We start from the raw sequence: 26,341 nt of genomic DNA, 5'->3' as shown, positions 1-26,341 counted from the left end.
TGTGCGCGTATGTGTGTGTCTTGTACTTCACCAGCCAAATGCGTGGCTTTTTTTCTAAATGTGGCTCATCCATTCTCAGCTCTTCCTGCCATCCCCAGTTATGTGCAGCTCGCTTGCTAATTGAGCCGCTAATGACAAAATCACATTGTAATCGGGTCGTTGTCATGATTGTGCCACTGACACGTTAGATTAAGCAAAGCGCACTCAAACATTGTTGGAGTCACTCAATGAATGCGAGGCAGGAAAGACCAAAAAAAAAAAAAAAAAAAAGTCAAGGAAGGACATTTTTATTGCATGTCCATTATATTTCATGTCAAGCATTTATAAGAATAAGAATAATATTTAATAAATAAATAATCCCAAAACAAAAGTTGGATTTTTTTGTTATGTGTATGTCCCATTACAACTGGCATAAAGGTAATAGCATTTCAGAAAAAAACATTGTACAAATAGTCAGGTAGTGGTAATGTGATGGTCTGGGGCTGCTTTGCTAAATCAAGACCTGGACAACATGCTCTGCATGTAGGACAAAATCTCCACAGAGACGTAAAAAGTGGTTGAACAAACTCTTGATTTGAGTTGTTGTAGCACATTTCAAGCATCCTGTTGTTTCCTGACCTGAGGTTGACATACAGTATAGTGGTCATGTTCAAAGTGCAGGAAGATTGAAAATTAAATAAAAAGTGCTCACACAAGAAGTCAAAGGCACAATCATTCGCTAGCTCTCCTTTTCCAAATAATTCCAAGCTCACTTGAGTGTAGCCCAAACAGGGAGAATAAAAACTGTCAATGGAATTAATCAATTCAATATGTGCACTCTTTCAATCTCCGGCGCAGGTTTGAATTCCCGTCGAGAAGCCCGCCGTGCAACGTAGAGTAACATAGCGAGGTGTTATCGGTAAACAGTCACGCTATCAATAAAGGCACAGACACACACCAAAGTAGACAGTCCAGCCAAATAAAAAAATACTTCCGCTAGGGATCGGTCGCCGACGACGGTCAAAGCCGCTCTCCAAAGTGTCAGAGCGACGTCTCAAAGACGACGTCCTGGAGGTGGCGCGCCTCTCGCTTTTTGTTCTCGTACACCTGCAAGCATACGAGGGAAAGCGGCGTCACGGAATACGAACGCGCAATCGCCACGCCGATCTGGCGGCGCCCGTGTTTATGACAGCTGCAGTCGGCACTGGCTTGAAGGGATTTGTCAGCCGCTCAAGCATGCCAGAGTGGCTTATTTAACGGAGGAAACGTCCAATTCCGCTGATAGTATGGACGGATTTATCTGGGAAACCTTGAATTCTTCATATAAACAGTCGGGAGCTGCACAACTGCAATGAAGACGACATGACCTTACCTTGAATATGATTTTATATTTACAGACTGCTGGAAACAGGAAAAAAATAATAATTGGAACTAATTAATTGACATTACATTGATTTTCTATGAGAAAAACATAAAATATAACTTTGCCTGCCATATTCGTAGAGTAGGTTGCGTCAGAATCATGGAGGGGGGGAAAAAAGCATCCAGCTCTGAATTTAATCTGACGCTTCCATTTGTGTGTGCTTTTCTATTAAATTCTATTGAGAAAAGAATGGCATTCACCGGCGGAGGAAAGTTTGACGGAAATAAAAAAGAAGCTGCAAACAGGAAGTCCGCAACGCGCGGTATCCAGAGAGGCAGCGAGAGAGCCTCTTTCAAAGCGCACAAAGCCGAAAGAGCTTGATATCAGATTATTGAACGTGTAGAAACTTGAGTGACAACTATAGAAACTTGTCACACAACATTTCAGTATTTAATGTAAAAGTGGTGCTAGACAGTAATCTGATGAAAGGGGAAGCGTCGCACAATGCAGGAAAGGAAAAGGAAAAGGGCTCGGACAATACGTCGCCGCCGCCGGTGGAGCAGTGTGCAGGCACGCTAACAGCGCAGCAAATAATAGCGCAGTGTGCTGACTCTTTCAAATCACTATTTTACTCATTTCACTCCTCTGGCTGACGAGATGGACGGGAGCTGATAAAGTTGTGAGAAAATGAAATGATGCCCACTTTTTCTCATTGCACAAAGGCCCGTTTGAAGTTGCAATGCAATGCTATCTGCGGCCCCAGACAGATGCGGCGAGAATGGCGCCCAACAATAACGAACCCGCTGCTCTTATCGCCCGTCGCTGTCCGAGGGGGAAATACATCACAAATGAATTTCACAGGGAAAAATATGGACGTTCTCTATGACAGTAATCCCCATAGAAAGTTTATCCCCAATCACCGTGAAGTTGAACTCAATATTTCTTCAAGAATCATCTCTAAAATGATCTCAAAATTATGTGGAGGGGGAGGGGGATTATATGGACACATTTTGTGATCATATCTGAGGATGATAAATCTACAAAGGGATCGTTTCTCTTGAAATTAATGTTCTGCTGGCTGTAGTACTTTTGCTGAAAAGCGTTCTTACATTGTCAGGGCTCATTTTTTGCTTCACTCGATCAATGTCAAAATGGAGTGTCGGGCCAACGCTTCATTATCATTTCTGATGCAACACCAAAACACTCGCTTCAAAAGTTAGCATTTGGGTGATTCATGCTAGGTCATATATTTTGAAAAGGACAATATTTTGAAACATTTTCTGTTTATATCTTATCATGATGGTCCGGCTATCATATCGATAAGATTATTAAACTGGTTGACGAGGAAACAGATCATGGGCAATCTAGGGCATACAAAACCTGAAATATATTCTCGCTAATATGGGGAAATATTATGCCAAAGTCGAATTGTAACACAACGGAGGGGCAATATTTTGATTACCTGTTTGGCCACGTGCAGCAGTGAGGCCGCCTCAGCTTGTCCTGTCTGCTGGACCATTTGATAGAAAAGCCCTTGGTGGTTCTGGAGCAGCACGTAAGGTTCATCATATTCGTGAATTTTGCTGGCATCCAGGACCTGCAATCACGCAGGCAACGGTTACTGTTTTGCTCGTGCCAGGCCAGCACCCGCGTGTTTTACTTTTAACCGCCCAAGCTGTTCAATATTTGTCCATTTTATGGTGGCCGGACAAGCGTTTGGTGCTGCAGAGCTGCAGACTCTTGACAAACACGACCACAAATGGCACTAATTGGCACCTCTGCAGGCAGTTGTAGGAAAAGAGCCAAAGAGAAAGTGGCACGAGAGTCGGCTCAATGAGAGGAAACAACGTGAGGGAGGAAGGCGGCAGTGCTGTGACAAAATGTGGTGATTGAATTCAGTCTCTGCGGAGGTTTGTTGAAAGCCCTTCAAAAATAAAAGGTGCCTTATGACCTGAATGTGTCGTCTTTAAAGGGCGAGTACTTTGTTTCAATTGTATAGTTCCGGTAAAATTCTACTTGTTTAGCTTAAAAAAAAAACTTTTAAGAAAGCCACAGTTCGACCTTGCAGGAAATTGTGATATTGATGTTGGATTGTGTTGAATTTGATAGACTCCACTATAGTATGCGTAAAAATTAAATACATCCATTTGACTAACGTCAAAGAGCAGGAAAATGTTTTATTCCAAATACAAGCAGAGGTAAATCTGAATATGTCATGAGAACCTTGAGGACAATGGAAAGTTACCGCCTTGCAACCTACCAGTATTCTGTCACAGTCAATGATGGTGTTGAGCCTGTGAGCGATGGTGAGCACGGTACACTCTTGAAACTTGCCCCGGATTGTCTGCTGGATCAGGCTGTCGGTTCTAAAGTAGCACGGAACACAACACCTGAGAACAAAACACTCTTCCAAAAGCGCCCCGAGCGGGGATTTTACGCGGTGCACTACAATGCAGAGAGGTATGCGTGGCAGGAGACGTGACAAAGCAAAAGGGTTATCGGAGCTCCTTTTGCAAAGTGTTGTCAGGATGTTTAGTGAGGGGGTAGAAAATGTAAACACTAAATAGCATTAGCATTGTCTGTCTGACATCGGTGTTGATGAGCCCTGTTGGAGTGCGACTTCTAAACTCTATGGTGACCTCGGGTCCACATTGGCCGTGGCCTCGTCGATGACAAGGATGCGGTTTTTGCGCAGGATGGCTCTGGCCAAACACAGCAGCTGCCTCTGGCCCATGCTGAAGTTAGAGCCCGACTCAGTCAGCAGCGTCTCCATCTTACTGGGCAGTTCCTCCACCGCCGCCTTCATCTGCACCTGCAGAGAGGCAGAGCACGGCCCCCGGCCCTTCATTACTCCCTTCTAAAGGCTTCCCGCTGAGATGCCTTTAAAGAGCCATCCAAACACACCCATTAACCGCCTGGCACAAAGCAAGGCCAGGTCCGCCGATGACCTTGGCCAGTGCTCTCTTGTGGCCAGCCTGGAGCTTTAATCCAGGCCACCAAACCCATTCAGAGGCAGGACCAGGAGCCGAAGCCCTTCGCTGTGGGGGGAGCCTTCATCCTGATTGGCCTGACTGCCCAAACACATCTTTGAATGCTTCCCAGTTACAAGCCGCACATTGAGCGGGGCCCCATGGCCCTAATGGGATTTCCCCCCCATGACTTGTGGCGAGCAGGGAGGCTGAATGGCGGCATTGTACGGGGGGACAGAGGGATCCCCCCCTGGGCCGGCAAGGGGGAATCATTCAGAGATGGGCTGGAGTACCTCTCGGAGTGCATTCCACAGGTCCTCATCTGTGTGCTGGCTCAAAGGGTCCAGATTCTTCCTCATGGTGCCCGTGAAGAGAACCGGGTCCTGTGGATAGACGGATATAGAAAGAGAAGGCCGTGGCCAGTAAAGATAATGACTAGGGCTCGGATGCGTGAAAGGGTTAAGACGGGCCTTTATGGAGCGCATCTAGGAAATGTGTGTGTGTGTGTGTTTGGGGCGGGGGGGTCACAAAAGGCTCGATACACTCAGGAGTCTCATTCAATCCTTGGGCCGCTTCGCTATGTTGATCTTTTACTTGAAGGAAAAATATGGCAGAGAAGTGAATATTATACATTTTGTACAGTTGCCAAATTGGTATAGATTGGTAAAATAAAAGTCATGTGCGCGTGTGAAATGACTGTTGCGACAGGTGGGACTCCATCCAAGCCACACACACACACACACACACCTGTAGCACGGATGGGACATGTATAGCCTTCTATATATTTCTTGGTAAAAGGTAAGGAAAGAAGTAAAACGCATGCTAGGTTTGCTAACTTGACACAGAGTTCTTCCTACTTTGATTGTGAGTCCGCTTACTTCATTTAACTGATGTGCACTACTTCAAGTGATTGTCGTGTTTGTGTGATTTTTAAAGGTTTGACTGTATGTGAGTTAAAAGGCGAAACTTCTGTGTATCTGTCAAGCACGGTGATATAAAATCAGGCATCCTTGGTCTTTTTATAACTCCTCTCAACATTTTTCTACGTGAGGAGACAAGACCACACCATCTTCCTACAAAAAAAAAAAGCACTTTTTAGTTTACCTGTGCTTTAGATGCTCCACTGCTTTATTTCCAGCACTCTTTTTTTTTCCCCATCCCCACCCCTGACAGCCAAAATAGAAGCGTGCCATTAAGTCAGCTGAAGTCCCAATTCAAACTAGTTTTGTGACATGCTTTAATTGAGGATTTGCCGTTCTGTCGGATAAAAAAACGCTTTCAAGCACAACTTTCCATTCTGCGATTATCTGCTTCACTAATTCCTCTGTTTGCTGCACACCTCTCTATATATAAATAAATAAATATATATTTATATATATATATATATATATATATATATATATATATATATATATATATATAATTTTTTTTTAAAAAGTAATTTCTGGGTAATTCAGTAGAATCTGCAATGGCTCCTTTTTAATGCCATATGCTAATAGAAGCTTATCATAATCACATCTGCGGCTGGCAAATAATGAAACTCCTCACCGCAGCATGTATCTCATGCATATCGCACTCGACATTCTAGAAGGGAAAATGAGGAAACCTAAAATTACGTCCCAATCTTTTCCACGCGACAGGTTGACTGCATATCATGTCATCTTTGACATATAGCGAGTAAAAGGGTTTTCAGATGAATGCGTGCGGTTTGTAAAACTTAGTGCTCTGCAGAGAGACATCTCATAAAAGCGTGTCGTTACACTTGGGATTTTCCCCGCAGGAGCGAGTCAACACAGTCACATCGCATCCATCTCATTAGTTGGGACCAGGAGGGAAAAGTTTCTCCAAAGTGGTGGCGATGCCAGAAAACGATCAAAACCACATCGATTCGTTAATGAACGCGTTTTGGGCTTTTTGGCTGCGACGGCGAGCTAAGTGACGGCATACAAGGGGGCTCTGACTGCGAGGATGGGGAGACTTCGGTCTAAGCAGCTTTCCCATGTTTGGGGGGGTAGAGGGCTAATCCCCTGTCAGGGATGCGGAGCTGCTCTCTTCGCGGTGCGGGCCGTGGGAGTCTCCTCCCCTGCCTCCGCTCGGCTGACACTCACCCGCGGGCTGGCATTTTCCTAATGCCGTATCGCTTTCAACAAGCGGAAATAAAGTTAAACTGTCTTAAGGCGTCCGTTTGTCTCACTTGGAGAAATCCTCTGAGTGACGACTCTTACTTGTGTTCGATTTTAGGCAAGGTGTATAAAGCCGCCAAAAGCATGAGGGTTTATGTAAGCAGTGACACAGAATGGTTAGAAACTAACAAGCTCACAATATGGCTTCATTTCACTCTAAATGTCATTTAAAGCACCGTAAAGAAAAATAGGGGAGAAAGTTTAAGGGGATCATGTCATAAAATGAGAAGGAGGAAGAAAGTCATTGTTTTGTTTTTGGTGTTGTTCAATTAGCACTAGCTTCGAAAAAAATTGCTGTATGCATCAGGATGCATGCAAACATTTTAGAATTGTAAGTCATCCAAATACGGTGCAAGCAGTTGTATCTCGACTTATCTGTTGGTTTATGTTAATGATGAAAAGTAGTAAGTGGTGATAACAAGCTGACCTGCGGGATGATGGATATCTTCTGGCGGAGGGTGTGCAGACCGATGTCGGACGTGCGAAAGCCATCGATCGTGATCTTGCCCTCGGGTTCTGCCAGCCGGAACAAGGCCGAGATCAGAGAGCTCTTACCGGCGCCGGTGCGGCCCACAATGCCCACCTATCGAGGACGGATAGAAAACTGCATTTGCACAATCAGAAAAAAATATTTTGTAAAGCCCAGCGTTACATACTCTTTATATATATTACAACATTTTTTTTTTTAAATGCAAATCTCATCTTTCATTTTTCTGTTTACATAAAAACTGCTTACACAGAACCGAATAGTTTCAAAATCCGAAGAATCGTGATTGACTGCGTTATACTTTGCGTGTGATTGATGTTTGGTCCGCTCCATGAAAAGTTCTCTTAAGTGAAACGGATCTGCGTGACAAAGAAGTTTGCAGACCACTGTATTGTGAAACATGGAGGGTGGGGTTTGCGCAGACTTGGAAATCCCCTTGTGTTTTTGTTGCGGTGGAGCTGTGTGTTTTCACACGATTCTCCAGAGGATGCGGGATATCAATGGCGTATGATGGCATTTTTTTTATTTTTTTTTATCACCTTCCATTGGCAGTGTGGATAGCCACTGACCAAGTAATCTAGCTTGTTATGAAAATTTGTCATATTTGTGTCAAGGCGACTTGGAAAATCAGCTTATGTGACCTTGGTGAGGAATGTTGTGGTTTTATGGGTGACATGCAGCAGAGTTGCCCCCACCACCACCACCACTGCCCCCTCCTTCCCTTCCCTTCCCTCCCTATGTCAGAGCCAGAACCTCCACACTTATCAACCTATTCATTGTGAAATCAGCCGCCCTGCCCAAGCATAGCCATGCAAAAACACACCCCCTTGCATTAAACACAATCCCAATCATCCTCAACCATCTCTCTCCATATGCCTTCCTTCTTCCTCTCTCTCATAGTGAATAAACACTTGTCACCGGCAGGTAGCTCAAAATGCAAATGTGGATCCACTTCAACAGTCTTAATTACAAGATATGTATTCCATGAATCACAAATGGTATAGTCCTGGAGAATCAGCAGCACAATATGCTGTCCTTTAATAATTGATTGGGAAAGAATGCCACGTAACAATGAAGCACATCCCACCTTCTACGCCGGCTGCATATCAACCCGCGTCACGGGCCGTGCACACCGCTGAGGAAGATCTCGTCTTTGGAAACAAGGACTATGATTATTTAGAAGGAGCTTAACACAGAAAAGCCATTTGTGGCATTTGTGGACTCGACCATTACGATGATCACTGATCTGAAGTCTCGTGGAATTTGATGACATCATGCATGACTATGTGGGCGTGTACCTTTTCTTTGGATTTGAAGACCACAGTCAAGTCCTTGAGCACTAAAGGCTCACTGGCACTGTAGGAGAAGTTGACTGAGTCAAATGTGATGGAGCCTCTCTTCGGCCAATCAGGCGGCGGCTTTGTGTCCGTCTCCCAAGGTGCTTCGCTCTTCAGCTCGGCGTACTCTACCACCCTCTCCACCGATGTCATCTATGAAAACGACTCCATTAAAATTAATTCTTGTCCACACAATGCTGATCTGCCTTTAGACTTTTGAACACTTGTTTGAAAGTTGTGCTTGAAGTCATCTCACACCATATTCTCGATCTCCGCGCTTTGTCTGACGCCCCACTGGAACATGCCAATCAGTGTCACGGCGTATGACAGAGCCAGACCAATTTTACCGGGGTCCATATCTGAAACGAATACACACGTGGTCAGATGTCGAGAAGGCGTCACATGGCTACGGGAAGTCTATTCTGTACCGTCATTGAAATAAATGCAGCCGAATGTCGTAACGCTGATGAAAATAGAGCAAATCCCGTCGAGGCGCACGGCAAGCCAGCGAGACGTAGTCAGGAACAAGAACCAGGCCTCTGTTAGCAAACATGGAGATTTTGTTAAAAATCAGTAAACGTTGCTTAGTTGAGCGAATACGTTTTGTGACCTGAGTGGAGATCTTGACAGTCATCAAACATCTCCTGAAACCGCCACTGAACTTTAAACGCTCGGATGGTGCTCAGACCTTGCAAGGAAGTCGAGAGGTGGGAGAAAACGGGACTCCTTGCTGCGGGAAATGGACAGAGACGCATTTCAACGTACACATTTATAAAAATGCTCATTCTGCACTTTCATGTATAATAATGGACAGTGTTTTAATGGAGCTCAGTCAAGCAAAGACTTTAAATGTTAGCTTGTGATAGTCTCGGCGTCTATATGAAAGCGTTTTATGGAAATGTTGCAATTCAGCTGTCTTTTGTTTGCATTTGTCAGGCTCACAAAGCCGAAATGTTTCCGCTTAAAAGCTTAATTCTTGAAGATGACACAAGCTATTGGAGCAGTGCGTATTGGAGCCTTTTGCGACGCGGCATCCGAATAGATGAACTCAAGCCCGGTCATGCCCACTTGGCATTTTCCCTATTGTATGTGATGTCATGAACTCCCGTCTCTTGAGGAAATTGCGTGTGGCCGAGTCAGAGGCCAGCGACACCTTTAGCCTTTATGCTAATGACCGTGGAGCTCCTCAATAGTCTATTAGCATTCCTGTGGTTCAGCTTTGTCTACCACTGCCAATAGACATGGTGACCCCCCCCCCCCCAAAAAAAAAAAAAAATTTACTGGTCGCCTCCAAGCGCTTGATGTCCCTGGAGGTCTGAAGGTAGTAGTGTCGCAAACACAGGAAGACGACGAAAAGAGGAACAAACAGGTAGAGTATCCAAGGCATGACGATGGCGGACACTATGACCACACCAAGCACTTGCAGGAACACCTGAGGAGACAAAAAAAAAAAACTTTGTCTGTCTGCACGCCACCGTCGTATAATAAGTAGCAGCAGGTTAGCCGACTCACTGCACGCGTGGAAGGAAAACCACGGCAGTGCTCATTCTCACTTAGAAGCAGGTGAGAATTTAACACTTATCCTCAGCTCATTTCCGAGCAGCCCCCTACGGTGGAGCCTTCAACACCTTAAGTGGAGGTGGCAGGCATGAGGCCAGACCACGCTGACTGTCCGCTGGCCACCAAAAACCACACTCTGTTCGACCATGACAACACACTGACTCGCCAGCTGTGGCTTTAGATCTGACAGCACAGTCATTTAACGAAGGGTCAAAAAATTTTCATCCCCATTATCCCCCTGAATTTAGGTCACGGTACATCCCTGCTTTCAGCCATTTTAAAAATCAACATAAAAAAATGATCCTAAATATGTACATTTATACTATACATATATATACCATGATCACATTCAGATATTATATTTATTTTTTGTATGTGATGAAAAGCCTCTCCGGTTCATTCCGAGAGGGTATTACCAGTGGAAGCACCGGCGTGGTGGAGCCCACACAATCACGCGGGGAGTGGAAACTACGAAGCACATCCGATCCCGAGAATTTCACACTACATAAGTTTCAATCTGAGCCTTGATGGAAGGCCAGCAGACTGCGGCGAGAGATGGCGCACGGGCCATTACTGCGCGCTATCAGGCCTCCTTCCTTGAGGGCAACACACATGAAGTGAACAAATATCTCCCCGTACTCGTCTTTACATCATGCTAACTGGCTTAGTTCATTTCAATTCTAATTGGGCCCATTTCAGTCGGGCTCGCCAGGGCCCGAGCCGAGGCGCCTTATCTGACGGCAGGGGTCATCAAAGGGGACGCATGAGGAAAAGGAAGCCTCAGATAGCACCCCCCCTCCGGGCCTTTCTGTCGCCATGTCCACCCGTTTGATGTCATCCATTTTGCCCGGTCTGCCGCTTATCGTGTCAGGATCGGGAACACGGCGGCTCCCGCCCACCACTACACACAGATGACTCCGATAAGTCATCCTCACCCTCTCGGCCCACGAGCATATCTCGCCGGCGAAGCCACACAGGAACAGAAAACTCCCAAAGCCACATCCCGTCGCACATAAAAGTGGATGGATGGAAGAAAGGTTTCGTGTACAAATAAAGAATTAGCGTTAATTGCTCTATAGCGAGGAAAAGAAAGCCACCGCACGCATGCGATTGATTCATTCAAGCACAAGCGCTGTGCGCAAAGTCCATTCGGATCCCCGCGGACCCTAATTGCTTTATTTGCTTTGACGATAGCATCTCCCCTTTGATGTCACAATAAATGGGCAAAATTGAAGTTAATCGTCATATTTGTTTGGGGCAGCGATAGCGCGATGCAAAGTAAACGCTGGGCTTTTAATGAAACATCCCTCCGGATACGAGGAGTCGGCTCGCTCGCCGGCCGCAACCTCTTTCTGGCTCCTTTTTATTTACTGACAGCGCGCCGCGCTCGCCACTGGGAAAAAAGTGCAAACAAAACAGGAAATGAGGGGAAAGCACGGCAAAGAAAACTCCTCAAAAGAAGTCCTCTGTCATTGCCGGATTTTTTTTTTCTTCCCCTCCACACTTTCTGTGACAGGGCGGCACAATAAGCTGCAAGGGTCAGTGGTACTGAAACAAAACAGGGCTGTTCTTCTCGGGCTGCGGAACAATGGCGGTGACCCGATCCATTCTGCTGTGTCTTTGGGCTTTATTTTAGCATTAAATGCCCAGATGCGGATGCCTTTCTTTGACTGTGGACACCTCCTTCACATTTGCTCCTTGTGGGCCATATTCACTTCATAAAGCTGCAGTCGATGCGTTTTGTTGCGTGATGGGTTGAGGCTGACACATACTGCGGTGGTCTCGGTCGCCGTCTACATTGGTGGCTCAAGTAGTCCTCGGATTAGGGCCTTTGTGTGCTATGAAAAGGTAAAAGAAGTCACTTATTTGGGCTCAGTCAAGCTGCTGATTTCCAAGGCCATCGTGGAAATAAGAGAAAGGCTTTGAAATAGGCTCCAACTATAAATCATTTGTGCCCACCATTCAGTCATCCCCGCCCTTTTCTCCTCCTCGGCGACACAAAACACATTTCTAACGACACGGGAAAGCTGTGATTGGTGAATCGCGGAAAGCCCGGGATTCATCATTCTGACACATGGGGAGGTTTTGGGGGCGAGGCGGAGACGGCGTAAAAGGAAGTTCCCATGCTTGAAGGACCCCTCCCGGACTGGGGTAGTGTGAGTCACGCCGGCTGAGAACCGTAGGACCACAGCATCCTGGATGATGCTCTGCATCATGTGACCTTGTGTCACTGATCATACAGTCACCTTGATTTTTTTTTTTTTGCTCCATTTTTTCCATTATTTATCAGATGTCACTTTGTACTTTCAGTTAGGGCAATTTAGGTGAGGCGTTATTTACTACGACCTACTTTCCTAAATTTTCCAAGTCTTCATCCGACCTTTCCAACATCACAGCTTTCTCCAACTTACATTTGTTGTTTTTTTATGATCGTATGGAGATGTATAAGGCGACACGATGTAGACATTTCCAAACAGAAGCATCTGCTATTCTTTCCCAAAGTAACCTTAGCAGTGCCCGAAGCTTTGCAGCGCATTCTTGACTTGTTCTGTCACTGGGGCGGTGAAGAACCAGAGAAGAGCCGGTGAAATCCCATCCCACTACACTGACGGTTACGTCAGCACTTCTCATATCCCACAAAGCCGATGAAGAAGCCTGACACACAATGTGCCGCCGTATGGGCGCACACACATGAACAAAAAGAAACAAGATCCACCCGCCAGTGTTTTTTAAACAATAGCCATCTTCTGTCTGTGTTTTGCGAGTGTCCTCTGTGCTCTGTCGGTGTCTATAGCACGACGAACAAACCCCGGCGATCTTCTCTCTAATGACTACTGCGGGCGTTGCTGTTGTGATGCTTGAATTAGGAGGCAATTTGTATGCTTTTATTTGCCTTCAATGAAAAATTGCAGTCACGGGAGAATGAATTTGCAGGAATGACATTCCAAAACTATTCCTTAATTAATTATTCAATTAACAAGCGGGTTCAGAAGTATATATACTTATGTTCATAGCAAGTGTGACGTGGTCAAGAGCTCTCAGAGGAAGTTCTGAACTGACAGACCTCCCCCCCCCCTTCCCACAACCCCCCTTTTTGTCCTGCTCTGCCCCCTCTGTGAAAACAAAGCCAACTCAGGATTTAAAGGTCAAGTCCGCACAAAAGCTAATAGTCCACAAAGCCTGAGGTGTTTTTAATTGACATTTCTCTCTTTGTCGCCTGGCTGTGAAGAGGAGAGCGAAGAAGACTCTCCCTTTCAGTATACTAAATTACTGCAAAATAAGACCTGTTTGGGAAAAAAACAAAATGGCCGGTAGGGTGTAACCAGGTTTAGGGAATCCCCTTGTTAGGTGGGCATGAGGGTGGTGCTGCTAAAGTGCTTACTTCAGCATAAAAGGGAGGAGGCTCCGGTGCAAATCCCCTCACAGAAAACGGGCTCTCCCTATAGAGGGAGATAAACCAGTTAGGGCTTTGTTTATGAAGTTTCACTTTATTCCTGCCTGACAACCATTTAGACAAAGACTATGGGGGAAATGTTCTCCCAGGAATGAGCAACAATAGTCAGGATCAGCAGCTTTTCTGTGCAGCTAATGCTTTGATTTAAAAAAGGGTGGGGGGGGTACCCTTCCTTCCTAAAAGCATTAATGATCTGTGGTAACACCTGCAAACAAGAACTGAAAGTTACCCAAACAATACAGCTTTGTCCAAAACGGGGAGTACCGAACTTAAAAGGCACTCAAGACTCAAATTTTGGTGCCTCCCCTGGACCAAAAAAACCCCAAACCAGCAGACATGAATTTGATAAAAAAAAAAAAAAAATCAAAACTATGTCCCAGTGCAAAGATAAGTTGGTGACCCAACAAAAATTCACTTGGGATCTGTTACTAAAATATGGCACATTTATCACACATTTTTTTTGTTTCCTTCTTAACAAGACTAATGATAATAACCAGCGTAATTGTCCAGTAGGTCAGGTGCAACACGAACATGCGTTTTTACTTGCGGCCTTGTAAACTTTTCACTGCTTTCAGCATCGCCGGCGGGCTCTTCTCTCAACTTATTATTTTACTTTTGCCATTCTTCACCTTATCAAAATGAAGTGGACAAAAAAAAAGCTTTTGTGCGTGCCATCTTTTGTGCTTTGAGCATTTTAAGATGGCTTTTGTCTAGCGGGAGATGGGTATCTGCCACAAACATCACTCAGGCATTGTGGAGTGGGGGGGATTCGTTTTCAGCGCGCCTTTGTTCCATTCTTTGGCCCTAACCAAGGAGCCACGCCTGCTCCTCTACCTCCAATTGTGCTGCGAACATTCCCTTCTTTGTGGAGCGAGGCGCATGAGCTGGCGCATCTCCGCGGGCTTTCGTGGGAGATGGTGGGGGTAACTTAACCTGCTCTTGCATCGGGGTGGCCCTTGGCTAGCGAGACCTAAGATGAGCGCTGCATAAAGCCAATGAGGACAATTGGAATGGATGAATCATTTCAAATTGAAAATTGAGTCAAAATAAACAGAGGCGTTCAACCTGTCATTTCCAGCGAGCTAAACCACAGTGACATAAAAATACGTGTTTTTTTTACTGTGCGAATTTATCCTCAAGGGTGCCCCATTGCCCCGTGGCCATCTTTGCAGCTCCACCCCTGCAAACACGACCTGACTTCCTCTCAACACCTCATCCCCGTCATCCCCTCCCGACTGTTTCCCTCCATATCTAAGCCATCATCCTTTGTCCATTATTTCCTCTGTGCCACCTTTTTCCTCTCCCAATCACTTGCTTAGTCTGCGTGGACATTCTGCGAAAAGGCCGACTGTGTTGTGTCGCACTACGGGAGCCACGCCCCCCACCCCCCCCTCGCACCCCTAGCCCATGAGGCACTTTTATTAAATCTGCGAAGGCGCTGGGCCGCGCTGGCAGGTAATCCCACAGTAATTGTTTCCAGATTAGGGGACGCGCACCACAAAGCAGGTTTAGCCAGGCATGAAATGGCCTCCCCGCGCTGCAGCAAGCAGACCTGGCGAGGTGAGACTCACCTGGGTGAAGTCCACAAACGTGCATGGCAGCATCGAGTCTAGGAAGCCCATGTCTTTGGAAAACCTGTTGAGGATTCTTCCTGTGGAACCACGCCACACAAAAGAACACATAAAAAGAGATGTTGAACATAATTGGAGGCATTTCTATAATTTCCCTCACAGTAAGTAACCCAAACTAAATAACTTGACCTACCAGCAACTTTATTTACAGCACACTTTAAAAAACTATGACGGTATAAACAATATACATTATTCTAGCGGCAGCCATTTTAATTACTGCGTTTTGTTTGTATTGAGCCAACAGAGACGAGTGTATCACATCTGGAAGAAAAAAAATCAGTTTATCGCCTCAAAACAATGACTCGTTTGTTTCTCCGATGAATAAGTGCAGGAGGCTTTTGTTTGGCAACAAAAGGTGTCTGGTGGTGAGGGCAACGCAAACTGCCTGTCTGCCTTGTTGTTGTGACGTTAATTGAGCTGCCTACAATCTGCTCAGGTGTTCATTATTTCGAATATTTTTTGTTTGCTTGCTTTATATTGCCACAGAGAACATGGTCATATCCTCCAGTGGCTCTCACATACTGTTTACTGCAGGGTCACTGAAAGTGACAATCCCCACGCCACTCTGCTTTAAGACGTTCTTTATCGCACCGTGACTGAAGAAGAAAAAAAAAGTGGCGGTGCCACCTATTCCACTGTCACTCAACAATAAAAGTGGAGCAAAATAATAATATCGTTGTATATAAAATGTTCACTCCCGATTTAATTTTCAATACCCAATGTCGGATATCAATATTTTTTGCAGGTGATGAACCAAAGTGTTTATTTAAATTTTTCTTTTCATTTTCTTTAGTTTCATAGATAATGTATGATGATTGTGGCGCATGAAAAATTCATATCAGGAGTTACTCTGCAAATCCCACCCATGACTAAGCAAGCAAATATATTTTGATGTGACTATATGAATGCAAGCTTTAAGAAGGCGGAGAGAGGGAGGAGGATGCGGGAGCGTGTGGCCCGCCGGTGGAGCCGTGGCACCACTGACCTAAAAGTTGCCTCCCAGTCACTGCTATGGAGGTGGGCCCTGTAATCACCTCTCTCCACGGCTGTAAGCGGCTTACGGCTTTATCCAAAATAGCGCTCCCGCCTAAAAACATGCATGCGGACGGGGCCGGGCTCCCGCATAACAGCCATTGCATAAACCCCGCCAAAGCATTATTCCCCGCAACGAGCCAGCAATGCTCCAAATCAGCGCTGATTCAAAGTCAAGTGGCGTAAGCATGTTGTACACTCGGAGGCAGACTAATCGTATTCGCGGTGCGAGTGCCCCTTTAGCATACAGACATCCCGAGGGGAGGGTTCAAATAAGCGAGGTAAAGCTTCGCTTAGCTGCTGCTGCTACTATGCTAGTGAGCAATCTTGCCGGAGCCTGGAAAAAACGGCTTGTCAAAGCGTGTTTGTGCAGGTTCCGATATTTTTTTATGTAATGTTACCGTCTAAGCCACAGATGACCCAAATTCTCGCAAGCCTCGAACAAACAATGCCGATGAGAAAGGGATATGTTTCTGCCGGTTACATCATGCGACGCTCCAAGCTGCAGACATCAGTCAACTATCAGCTGTTTGACGTGACAAGCGGCTCGGTGAACTGAGAGGGAATGAGCTAGAGATCCGGATGCATTACGCTCGCCGCGCTTATGTGAATGCAAATGCCTGTGAGGTGAGATCAGTGCGGGACAATGGCTTCAATCACTGGGAGCTTGTCAACAATATCAGCTTTTGTGCCAAAATGGCGATCAGTGTTTCAGCGATACGCGCTGGTATCAAACCATTTCTCATGCTTTGAAGACACCGGTGGTGATTTGCGCCACTTTTCTAGGCTCAGGAAATATCAAGCCCTCCCAGCTTAGGTGGAGATAGCAGGTGAGCGGGCCCCCCATCACATTTAAAGAAGTGGAACAGTGGGGTCCGGCTCGAGCGAGGCGTGTGGCAAATCGCTGTTCCCTGTAAACATCGCGATAAGGAAGCAACTCCGCGTGTGGGCACCGGCACACTTAGAGAGGTCTTTTCAAACAGGCAAGTGCAATAATGTCGTCGAGGGGGGAGGGGGGGTGTTGCCAAGGCTGGAGGTGGCACAGCTCACCTGCACTTTCCATGAAGGGCCCAGGGGGCCTGGGGCAGCCTCCCACCGCCGGCACCTTGCTGCCAATACTAATACATTCTAAATCCATTCTCTTCGCTCTCACCGCCAGGCTTGTGCAATCTCCCTGCCTTCCCTTTCATGCAATTAAATAGTGCAAGTGCCGAGCGAGGGGGAGCTCTATCAGCCACGCTGCACACACACGCGCGCGCCGCTCCATCTCCACATTCAATTTACACACTTCGATATCATCATCCTGCTGTCTGCAATACTTCCCCCACTTTGCATCCTGGACCAGGAATTCAGACATTTTGAGAAAGAAGAAGAAAGAAAAAAAACAGTTTCTCTGTAGACACAATTAGAATCTCACATGGAGGAATTACAGAAGATTTAATGTTCGGCACTGAGATGGACCACTGTGTTGGTGTGAAAGGCGAGTATAGTGTATGTGTGTGTGTGTGTCTGTGTGTGATGTGTGTGTTGACTGCAACTCAGCTCCTTAAGTGTGCTGATGAGCCAAGGCTCTGGCCTGCAGTCTCTGAGGGGATTAAGCCACTCAATGACACTAAATTACAGGGATCAACATCAGGCTCAGCACATCCACTGTCTGTGCTGCTCCAACTGGATCACCTTTGGATGAATGGTTCTGTTTCAAGTATATCTTATGCTAAACTCCAAATATTAACTTTCAGTATAGGACGATTAATACAAAACAGGGACCCTGTTCCTAGCAACCATTTGTATGAGGTTATGAGTAGCCTGAGTTAACCTGATTAATTACAATTTATCCCATCGATCAACACTGACACAAATTGGTACTGAATGTCTTGAATTTCTGATACGGAAGACATACAAAGCCTTACCATCGGTTCCGAGTCGGTAGTGCTGTAGTGCATTGTTGCTCGGCACATTCAAACAGCGACAAGTAAGACCTTTGTGCAGTGATGCCTGAAAGGGTAACCTTTACCTCCGAGGCCCACACTCCAATGCTCAGCCTGTGCACAGTGGCAGTATCGCTAACTCGCGTCAACTGTTGTCAAATCTCGAACGAGATCTCATACAAAAGCTAGATTGCAAATTTTGCCTTTACGAAAAGATAGACCCCCGTCAAGGTTGAAATGCTAACTAAAGCAGTTTGTATCTACTGAGGTTAGCATGGTTAGCGGAATTAGGATAATTATTGCAAAAATGCTCCATTATAATCTGCATTTACAGTCAATTTTAAATATATTTATTTATTGCTTTTACGGCCAATGTGCGGCGCATTTACAGTTCATTTTAAATATATTTATTTCTTGCTTTTACGGCCAATGTGCGGTGCTATGGAAAAGTTCCATCATGACCCACATGGCAAAAAGAAAATAAATTGTATGTAATAAAACGGTTTTGTTCATTTACTTTGTCATCAGCGGATTGCTTTCTGGTTCGTGTTACAGACTGACAGTATTCTACCATTTCTTTTTGTGGCAGTCAAAAAACAATTTCTCTATCTGTATTTTCTTTTTGGATATCCATCAAAACTAGATTGGATGATGCCAGGAAAATATGCTTTACCTCCTTTACTGAAAAAAAAAAAAAAAAGAAAAAATCTGATGTGTTGCTTTTGTGTACTGACTGAAAGACAGGCATCAAAACAATATCTTCTGCGTTCAAGCTTTAGTCGGATTAAATACCACCCAGAATTATAAACTAAATCTATCAACTAATACCGCTCTGAACTGAGGATTCTTGTTGTGTAGGTGTCATTTTGCTAATTCTATGCTTGCATGAGATTATGCAGGTGTTCCTTAAATATGTCCCGGCTGCCGTTGTAAACTGGCGAAGCCACGGCGTCAAAGCATCACGCAGGATTTGATCAAGGTTTAAATTCCATTATGCAGACGTATAAATATGACAAATCAATTAATAATGACTATCTTGATCTCTGAAGCATTAGCTTGAAAATCCAGTGCTGCTTTGTTTGCCCTCCTGCAGGCCAAGCTGTAATAATAAACGGACCGGTCACACAATAGTCGCCGATAGCTCCAATCAGATAAGCGTGTGTGCTAAGCCTCTCCAGTGCGCCAATGTAACACACACGATTACATTATTTCAAAGTGTTTGTGAATAGATTAAGTCACACCCAGATAGTCCCGACACGCCGCACGGAAGCAACAGCAAACATATCGGTGACGGATTGAAAGACCAGCAGTGTTTGCTATAGGAACACACACGTCTTTGTAAAAGGCGAGCTTTGACGCTACGACCGCCTCAAACACCCTTAAATCATATTGAAGCAGTTGACGGTGACTCATTAGAGCGATACGAGCCGCTCTCCTGTTGCACATTCCCACCAGGGCCGATTGGGTTGTAAATGCATTGCCTCTATCAAGAGATTAGACTGAGTAATTGTCTCCTGACAGATAAACAATGGCCAGGAAAAATTATGTCTTCAATTTTTCCTGCGCACTTAGCCAGCTGACTTCAGCTTAAATGACAGATTGTTAAAAAAAAGCCGATAATGAGAAGTTACACAGTGATTAGCAAAAAAAATTTGAATTTGTTGTTCGCAGTTGACATGTGCTTGAAAGCAGAGTCAGGTTTGTTTTTTAAAAGCACCTATTTTTTAATATAAAAGATTGAAAATACTACAAATAATATGTGTACATTAAAAAATGTACATATTTTCCATCAATATCTATGGGCTAAAACACGCAAAAATAGGTGCCTTTATTTTCCCTGCTGTCACATAATTTTTGAATCTATTTAGGAGAAATGTTTTAATGTGTATAAAATATTTTTATATACATATTTATCAAAATACCCTCAAATCAACTTTGTACCTATCGCACTTGATTCGGTGTAATTTCAACCTCAAATTGTAAAGAATTTTTTTTTTCAAAATTCAAATGTATGCGTTCACTATTTATAATAAAATACTTTTTAATTGTAGTTTCATTAGTTATATTTGTTGGTAAACATATATTTATTAAAATCAGTTTGTTTTATAAGAATGGCTTCATCTAAGGTAAAAACTTAAATTGTACAGTGTAAGCATGTTTTAAAGAAGCAAAGCGCAGTCTGCTCTCTAGTGTTGACTTGTCAGAATAACCTCAGTGCTATTTGAAATAACAAGTTGATGAACAAAGTCAGCCCCTTACCAATTGGATTGTTTTGGAAAAAGTGCACCGGCGTCCGCAGGATGGTACCAAACATTCGGTTGTGAAGGGTCTGGGCCGAGTTCACCAGGACATTGAAGAAGACCAAGTTGCGAACGAAGCCGAACAGCACAGCCGCACCTGTTAAACCTTTCGCAGCAGAGGAAAAAAAAAATAATATCAGAAAACTCTGATGCCGTCCTCATGCTTTTTTTTCGAGGACAGTCAAGTTTAAAAGGTCTTCTGTGTGCGAAATGAATGTCGTCCACTTAAGTGCCTCTTTTTTTTATCCCCTGTATTTGTCTGTGAGTTTAAGTACACATTGGGAGGATCAACGTAACCTGAGCGTAGACAACACGTAAGGGGTCGCCATCTCTCAACACAACTGAGGCCCGTGTAGTCGCACTTGGCCTTGAAGGCCTTGGGTTACTGCTAAACAACCGCCAAATCCTTTTTCTGAAAGGATGCTGTATTGTATAGTACAGAGACGTACAGTACTTTTTTTTCTTCAAAGGTGAACAATTAACAAGATTGACCTGCGTAAACACTTAGGTAGAGGTCAAGGTCCAGCGGTACGGGGAAGCTTCCATTGTGGAACTGCGTTACGTTGACGTGCTGCTGCTCGGAGGCCCTGCCGGAGAAAAGAAAAAACAAGGATACATAAAAGAAAAGAAGCGGCACAAACAGGACATTTTTCCCACAGTGGTAAAGGAAAAGGGCCTTCAAAGGGCGTCACATGAAGTCATGGTTAACATTTCATCCCTAAGTTTTCACCTCAACACAAAAGTACCCTGTCAAGGGGCTCCTTTTTTTTCTGCAAACAATTGTATAATAAGAATCTTACCAATGAGCAAGCCACCAGTCCTGCAGCACAAACGCCACCTTAAAAACAAATCTTCATTTTTATTGAAACAGCCAATACACAATTCCATTTGGCAAATTATCATGGACTCACGTGTGCGAGAACGTTAAGGAGCATGAGGAGGAAGAGAACCAGGAAGTTCGCGCCTGCTCTGAAATATTTCACATATATTTGCAGGCCGATGGCTCCCTGCGTGCGCCTTTCCTCCTCCGTGGGCTGCGCTGCCTGCACATACACATACAATCCATCATTGAACAGCACGACGCAAGGGAAAGGTAAGCCTGTACTGCCCTCTAGAGGAAAAATGGAAACAGCATAGTTGCATGAATACTGGTCATTTAAGAACGATGCATAAATATTAGCAATCTATTTTAGGCACAATGAAATCAATAAACATGAGTTTTAGTAAAAATAAAGTTGTAATAATTGGTGAGAATAATTGGAATTTTACAAGGGTCGGGTATTAATTAGCAAGAATAAGGTCTTAATATGAATGTCAAAGGAAGAAAATGCTTGAACAATTTGTAATATATTTTACAAGAATCAAGTTGTCTTCCTAGTGGCATCTTATTAGACTGCCTGTCAAAAAACGTCTTTGAACAGCCGATCAAAATAAACGACATCCGTAACCCAGTTGCACGTACCGCCGTGCATGTCTCGTCCATCAGCGAGTAGCAGGAGGCGGACAAGGAGGACATGGAGGACATGGACTTGTCAGAGAGAGTCAAGGTTGTGCCGGGTCTTTCCTCCTGGCTGTCCTCCTCCTTGAGGAGTGAGGTGAAGTCAACTCCAGAGTTTTGCAACTCTCTGTAGCTCCCCTTGGCCACCATTTGACCCTGACGCCATGGAAAAGACCCATGAGACACTTTAGTTCAAATATGAATGATCGTTTGTCTAATGTGCCCTGTGATTGGCTGGCAACCAGTTCTGTGCGTGTCCACAGTCACCCTTTGACCCTAAGAAGGGAAAGAAAATGATTGAATGGAACTCTGAATATGACTCCCTCACCTCCTTCAAGACTACAATTTCATGGGCGGCCTTCAGATATTGCAACTGATGAGTGACGAGAACACGTGGCTTGTCCCTGAGGAGTCCACAAATGCACCTGGGGTGAAAAATATTCAAATTGTTCAAGGGGAAACAGCTGAACATGACACGGCGCCGCTGTTTTACTCTTCAAAGATGTGCTTGCCGACTTCAGCGTCCACAGCGCTGAGGGGGTCGTCCAGGAGGTAGATGTCAGCATCCCGGTACACTGCTCTGAAAAACACAGTCAGCGGTCAAGTCAAAAGAAAATGCCTTGTATCTTTTGTGCACACCTGGCCAAGCTGACTCTCGCCTTCTGTCCTCCACTCAAGTTGGCTCCTCTGTCTCCGACGGATGCCAAGTCGCCACCTGGCAGCAACTCCATGTCCTGGGCAGAGTCCAAACTCAGTCCTTAAAAGAGTCACTCCAAACTTGACTTACTGTAAGATGCAAGAACCTTCACGGGGGAACCGGAATAATTCTCACTCTCTTCAGGGCGCAGGCTTTCAGCACTCGGTCGTACTTGAAGCGGTTGAGCTCTTTGCCGAAAAGGATGTTGCTTCGGACGGTGCCGGGTAGAATCCAAGGCTGCTGGGAAGTGTAGGTCACGTCTCCTCGGATTTTGACGGCACCGCTTTGCTGACTCATCTCTCCCAGGATGGCGCTGAGGAGAGACGACTGATACAAATTTTCAAATGAGACAGCGCCAAGCCGACTTTACGAGTGCCTATCAATGGCGGCGCTACCTTTCCGGAGCCAACGGGACCGATCACAGCAAGCAGCTGATCAGGTCTCACTGTGAAGGACACATTCTGTAAAGTTGGAGCTTCTTGCATCTGGCAGGAAAACATGCAGTCACTTAAAATATTTCAGGTTGCTTTGGAAAACCTCATTTGTCCTCACCTTGTCCCAATAGCACACCAAATCCTGAATCTTCATCATACAGTCTTTCTTCTCTTCCGCCGGGAGTTCCAGATGCTGAGGAGCAACTTCATCCAGGTGGAGAAAATTCTAACAGGTATCATGCAACAGCTTTTGGGATTTTTTGGACAGAATCAATTTTTTTTCTCATCTGCATTCATACTTGAATTCTTTGAATGCTGATGAGGGCCTCCGAGACCTTCTCGATGGCGAAGGGAAAGAAGAGCGTGATGGTGAGTCTGACGGCGCTGTAGAGGGAAACGGCCATGAAGGCAATGCTTGAAGACAGCCGGTTGCCCGTCAGCACGTAGACGCAAACGGTGAGGAAGATGATGAGCTTGCTGGCCATGAAGAACGACGCCATGTTCAAACCACGTAAGTAGCTGCTCTTCATTATTTTGGAGATCTCCATTCTGTGCCATCACAAATGAGTTGTCGGGGGATGCAATGGGGGTGTATCGGCCGAACAGAACAAAGGCAAACCTTCGGACTTCATCCACGAGCGCGGCGAAGGCTTCCTCCCACCCGTACATCTTTATCACACGGATCCCAGCGATAACCTCGTTCATTGTGCGTATCCTATCATCAGTCAGGATTGCCGTGTCAGCCCTAAAACCACACACACTTGTGGCAGTAGCGAGACAACAGTTGGCTTTCTGGTCATTTTGATGAGTTCCAACCTCAGCCTGGAAAACACTCTTCCAAACATAGCCTGCACTGGTATAAGGACGAAAAAGACGGCCATCCCCGCGAGGCATGATGGACCGATCCAATACATCAATAAGATGATCACCAATGCTGCCTCCAGGGGGGCGATCCATAGAAAGTGCAGATAAAGTGTTACCTGGGAGAAAATGACCATCAATTAGAATATACAATACAATATTTTATTTATACAGCGCATTTAACAACATTACTGATTAAAAACCTGAAACTCGAACGTTAGTGACATATTTCAGTGTCTTATTTTGACGATTAAAGTTTACAGCTGATGGAAGTTCAAAAATCACTACCTCAAGTATATTACCAAAGAGACAATTACCTCATCAAATTTGTTGACGTCATTGGAAAGCAGATTGACAATCTGTCCTGTTGTCGTTTTAGTCAGCGCCATGTTGTTAAGACTGAGAGCCTTTGCAGAAAAAAAATAAAGTGTTTCATTGAGGGCCTAAAATGTGACTCAATAACGTCGCCCTTCCGTACCTTACGGTAGATCATGTGACACATGGCCACACGGATTTTCATGCCCGCTCTTTGGACATGATAGAAATAGAGATGGTGGAGGATGGCCATGGAGATGGTGGACAGACAGACGCCCGCTGCGTACCAGTAGGCCTTGTGGATGGCAGTTGGGCCCGTGGTATCGGGACTCTCAAAGTACTCGATGAGCTTACCGAGTAACACCGGCTGAATGACTTTAATGACTTCCTGATGGAAAAAAAAACCCAGACACGTTTTTAAACACCCAAAATATATCCTTGCCTTCTTTGACTTCACCTGTATGACGAGGTACACTCCAATACGAGCGTTGGATTTCCAGTAACACTTGACGATGACTCTGGTGAGTTCAGGCTGTCGTTGAGCTTTTGTCGCTAGCTTAACTTCTTGATCCCAGTACCTTTGAAAGTAGTACATATCAATATTACATCAGCGCTGTGTGATTGGTGCTTTAGCGACTTAATCATGTTTCCACTGGAGTGTGCATGAGTGAGGGTCCTCAGCTCAAAGAGCTGCTGACAGCACCATGTTGTTCCTTTATCTGAACCCTCTTGACATCCAAGCCTGTTGACCGGACAGCATGACACTAAACGTCATATGCGACTGTGTGAGCAAAGCAAGACTTGGTCCTAAATTGAGCTCTAATAGTCAAAGCGTCTTTGCAAAACAGACTTGGTTGGTGTCGGAGCTTCAGTAATAGTTTCTATATATAGGTAGGCCGAATGTCTCAAACACAATATCACATTTCCTGAAAGGGTGAGGGGAGGCGGCGGAGGGGGAGTCTGTACTTCATATGCATTATACATGCTGCACATTTGAGTAGTTTATTTACAGTTGTGTATTGGACTGGGGTATGATTTTGAATTGTTGAGCTATTATTTATGTAGCTCCAAGACTTTATTACAAATTAAATAATAATGAATAGAAATACGTTGAGTATTCTCACCACTGTAACTCCTCCCCAAGTCTGTCTGACGCATCCTCAGGAAGAACTTTGTACATGTCATCTTGTTCTAGCCTCCTCTTGTAGCCAGTTTTGAACAAGGGATTCAACCAACTAGGCAAAACAAACAAAAATCAATAAGCAGCAGTATTAGTAGTATGTGCATATTTTTTCCGGGATTAAATTAAACCAATGTGCATTACAATATCTTAATATCTTTGAATGCAAAATTCAAAAATAAAAGATCCACTTTTCAAAGAGCTTGAAGCAAAAAATAAAAATGATGACATGCATATTGCTGCGCTTTTGCGCCCTCGGAGTTTTTATTTGTTATTACACATGCGCACCCTTTTCAAATCTCAAATTGAAGTCGGTTTTTATCAATTGCATGATATTTTAGCATGACTGACAACACAAGCACTTGTGTCAATGTCGGCTGTCGCTGTTTTCTTACCAGAAGAAAAGCTTGGAGAAAAGATTAGCCTTTGAAAACGGATTATCCTTCACGTCTTGACGCAGAGCTTCCATGTCACTGGGAAAGTAACACGGGTACTTTCTCTGCCACCAGAATAGTTAAAGAAAAACAGGTCGAGTTTACGTCAACATTGCAATTGGTAACATTGAGGAGAATTAAGGACACTTGTTTCCAGTAGAAACGCCGGCCGGCAGCTGAGCGCGTGTGACGTATTCAAGTCCACCGCATGTTGTGGTTGGCCGGCAGAAGTGTCCATCTATCACTTACTACTGTTTCCTATTAATTAGATATATAAAATAAAGAGGATAAATTCTGTGTATACAAACAATAGGTTAAGTAGGTTTCTTAATTGGGACGTTAATACTTAAAATGTGTCAAGCAGAACACAAAAGAAACGACAGATAAAGTTTTGCGCCATCTAGTGGTATGTTTGATAATATACTTTTATTTGGGAGCGCATTTACAATTTTAGAAGTAGGTTCAGTGGTCCAGCAATAAAAGGGCCGAGTTTGCTCATTTGCATTAGACAGTGCATTTCCCTAGCGATTAATTAACATGAGCAAATAAATAAAAATAGAGTGTGATTTATGGAAAAAATCTTGATACTTCAGGTGTTTTGACAGAAGCATGCAACAGCACCCTAAGATGGAAATCATGAGTCATCCTCTTTCCCTAAAATAAATGACGAACTGTCGTGGACTTTGCTTACACCGAAAC

General features: G+C 44.7%; 1 protein-coding gene across 4 annotated transcripts; it reads right to left on the bottom strand.

The window, feature by feature from the left end:
* Positions 1–271: 271 nt before the first annotated feature.
* On the bottom strand, positions 272–25,856 carry LOC125973960 (ATP-binding cassette sub-family C member 4). Of its 4 annotated transcripts, none has more exons than XM_049728691.2 (31): positions 25,604–25,855; positions 25,153–25,263; positions 24,486–24,606; positions 24,192–24,416; positions 24,031–24,120; positions 23,669–23,832; positions 23,472–23,597; positions 23,152–23,401; positions 22,971–23,078; positions 22,814–22,903; positions 22,525–22,731; positions 22,361–22,455; positions 22,215–22,301; positions 22,050–22,146; positions 21,686–21,877; positions 21,135–21,266; positions 21,024–21,061; positions 20,716–20,810; positions 20,183–20,329; positions 14,904–14,983; positions 9,600–9,750; positions 8,929–9,048; positions 8,747–8,857; positions 8,577–8,677; positions 8,280–8,471; positions 6,922–7,077; positions 4,605–4,694; positions 3,982–4,154; positions 3,603–3,708; positions 2,805–2,939; positions 272–1,086 (listed from the first exon to the last, which is right to left on the bottom strand). In XM_049728691.2, exons 1-31 carry the CDS (start codon positions 25,675–25,677, stop codon positions 1,021–1,023), a joined length of 3,930 nt encoding a protein of 1,309 aa, XP_049584648.1. In that variant the 5' UTR covers positions 25,678–25,855; the 3' UTR covers positions 272–1,020. The 4 variants fall into 4 exon arrangements, with proteins under 4 accessions (XP_049584648.1, XP_049584649.1, XP_049584650.1 ...); XM_049728692.2 differs by having other exon boundaries at positions 22,361–22,478; positions 22,554–22,731; XM_049728693.2 differs by having other exon boundaries at positions 22,554–22,745; positions 25,604–25,854.
* Between the last annotated feature and the right edge of the window lie 485 nt (positions 25,857–26,341).

Source organism: Syngnathus scovelli, chromosome 8 (assembly GCF_024217435.2).
Source record: "Syngnathus scovelli strain Florida chromosome 8, RoL_Ssco_1.2, whole genome shotgun sequence".
Taxonomy (NCBI): Eukaryota; Metazoa; Chordata; class Actinopteri; order Syngnathiformes; family Syngnathidae; genus Syngnathus; species Syngnathus scovelli.
This window is presented reverse-complemented; position numbering and strand designations above follow the sequence as displayed.

Bases quoted from the DNA above. Each gene is read 5' to 3' on its own strand.
- LOC125973960 (XM_049728691.2), bottom strand. From the start codon at position 25,677: ATGGAAGCTCTGCGTCAAGACGTGAAGGATAATCCGTTTTCAAAGGCT. The intron at 20,330-20,715 runs GTCAATCTTGTT...CTGCTGCGAAAG, and splicing joins CTACCTAAGTGTTTACGCAG to GTTTAACAGGTGCGGCTGTG. The intron at 14,984-20,182 runs GTAAGGGGCTGA...GTGGTTCCACAG, and splicing joins TTTCCAAAACAATCCAATTG to GAAGAATCCTCAACAGGTTT.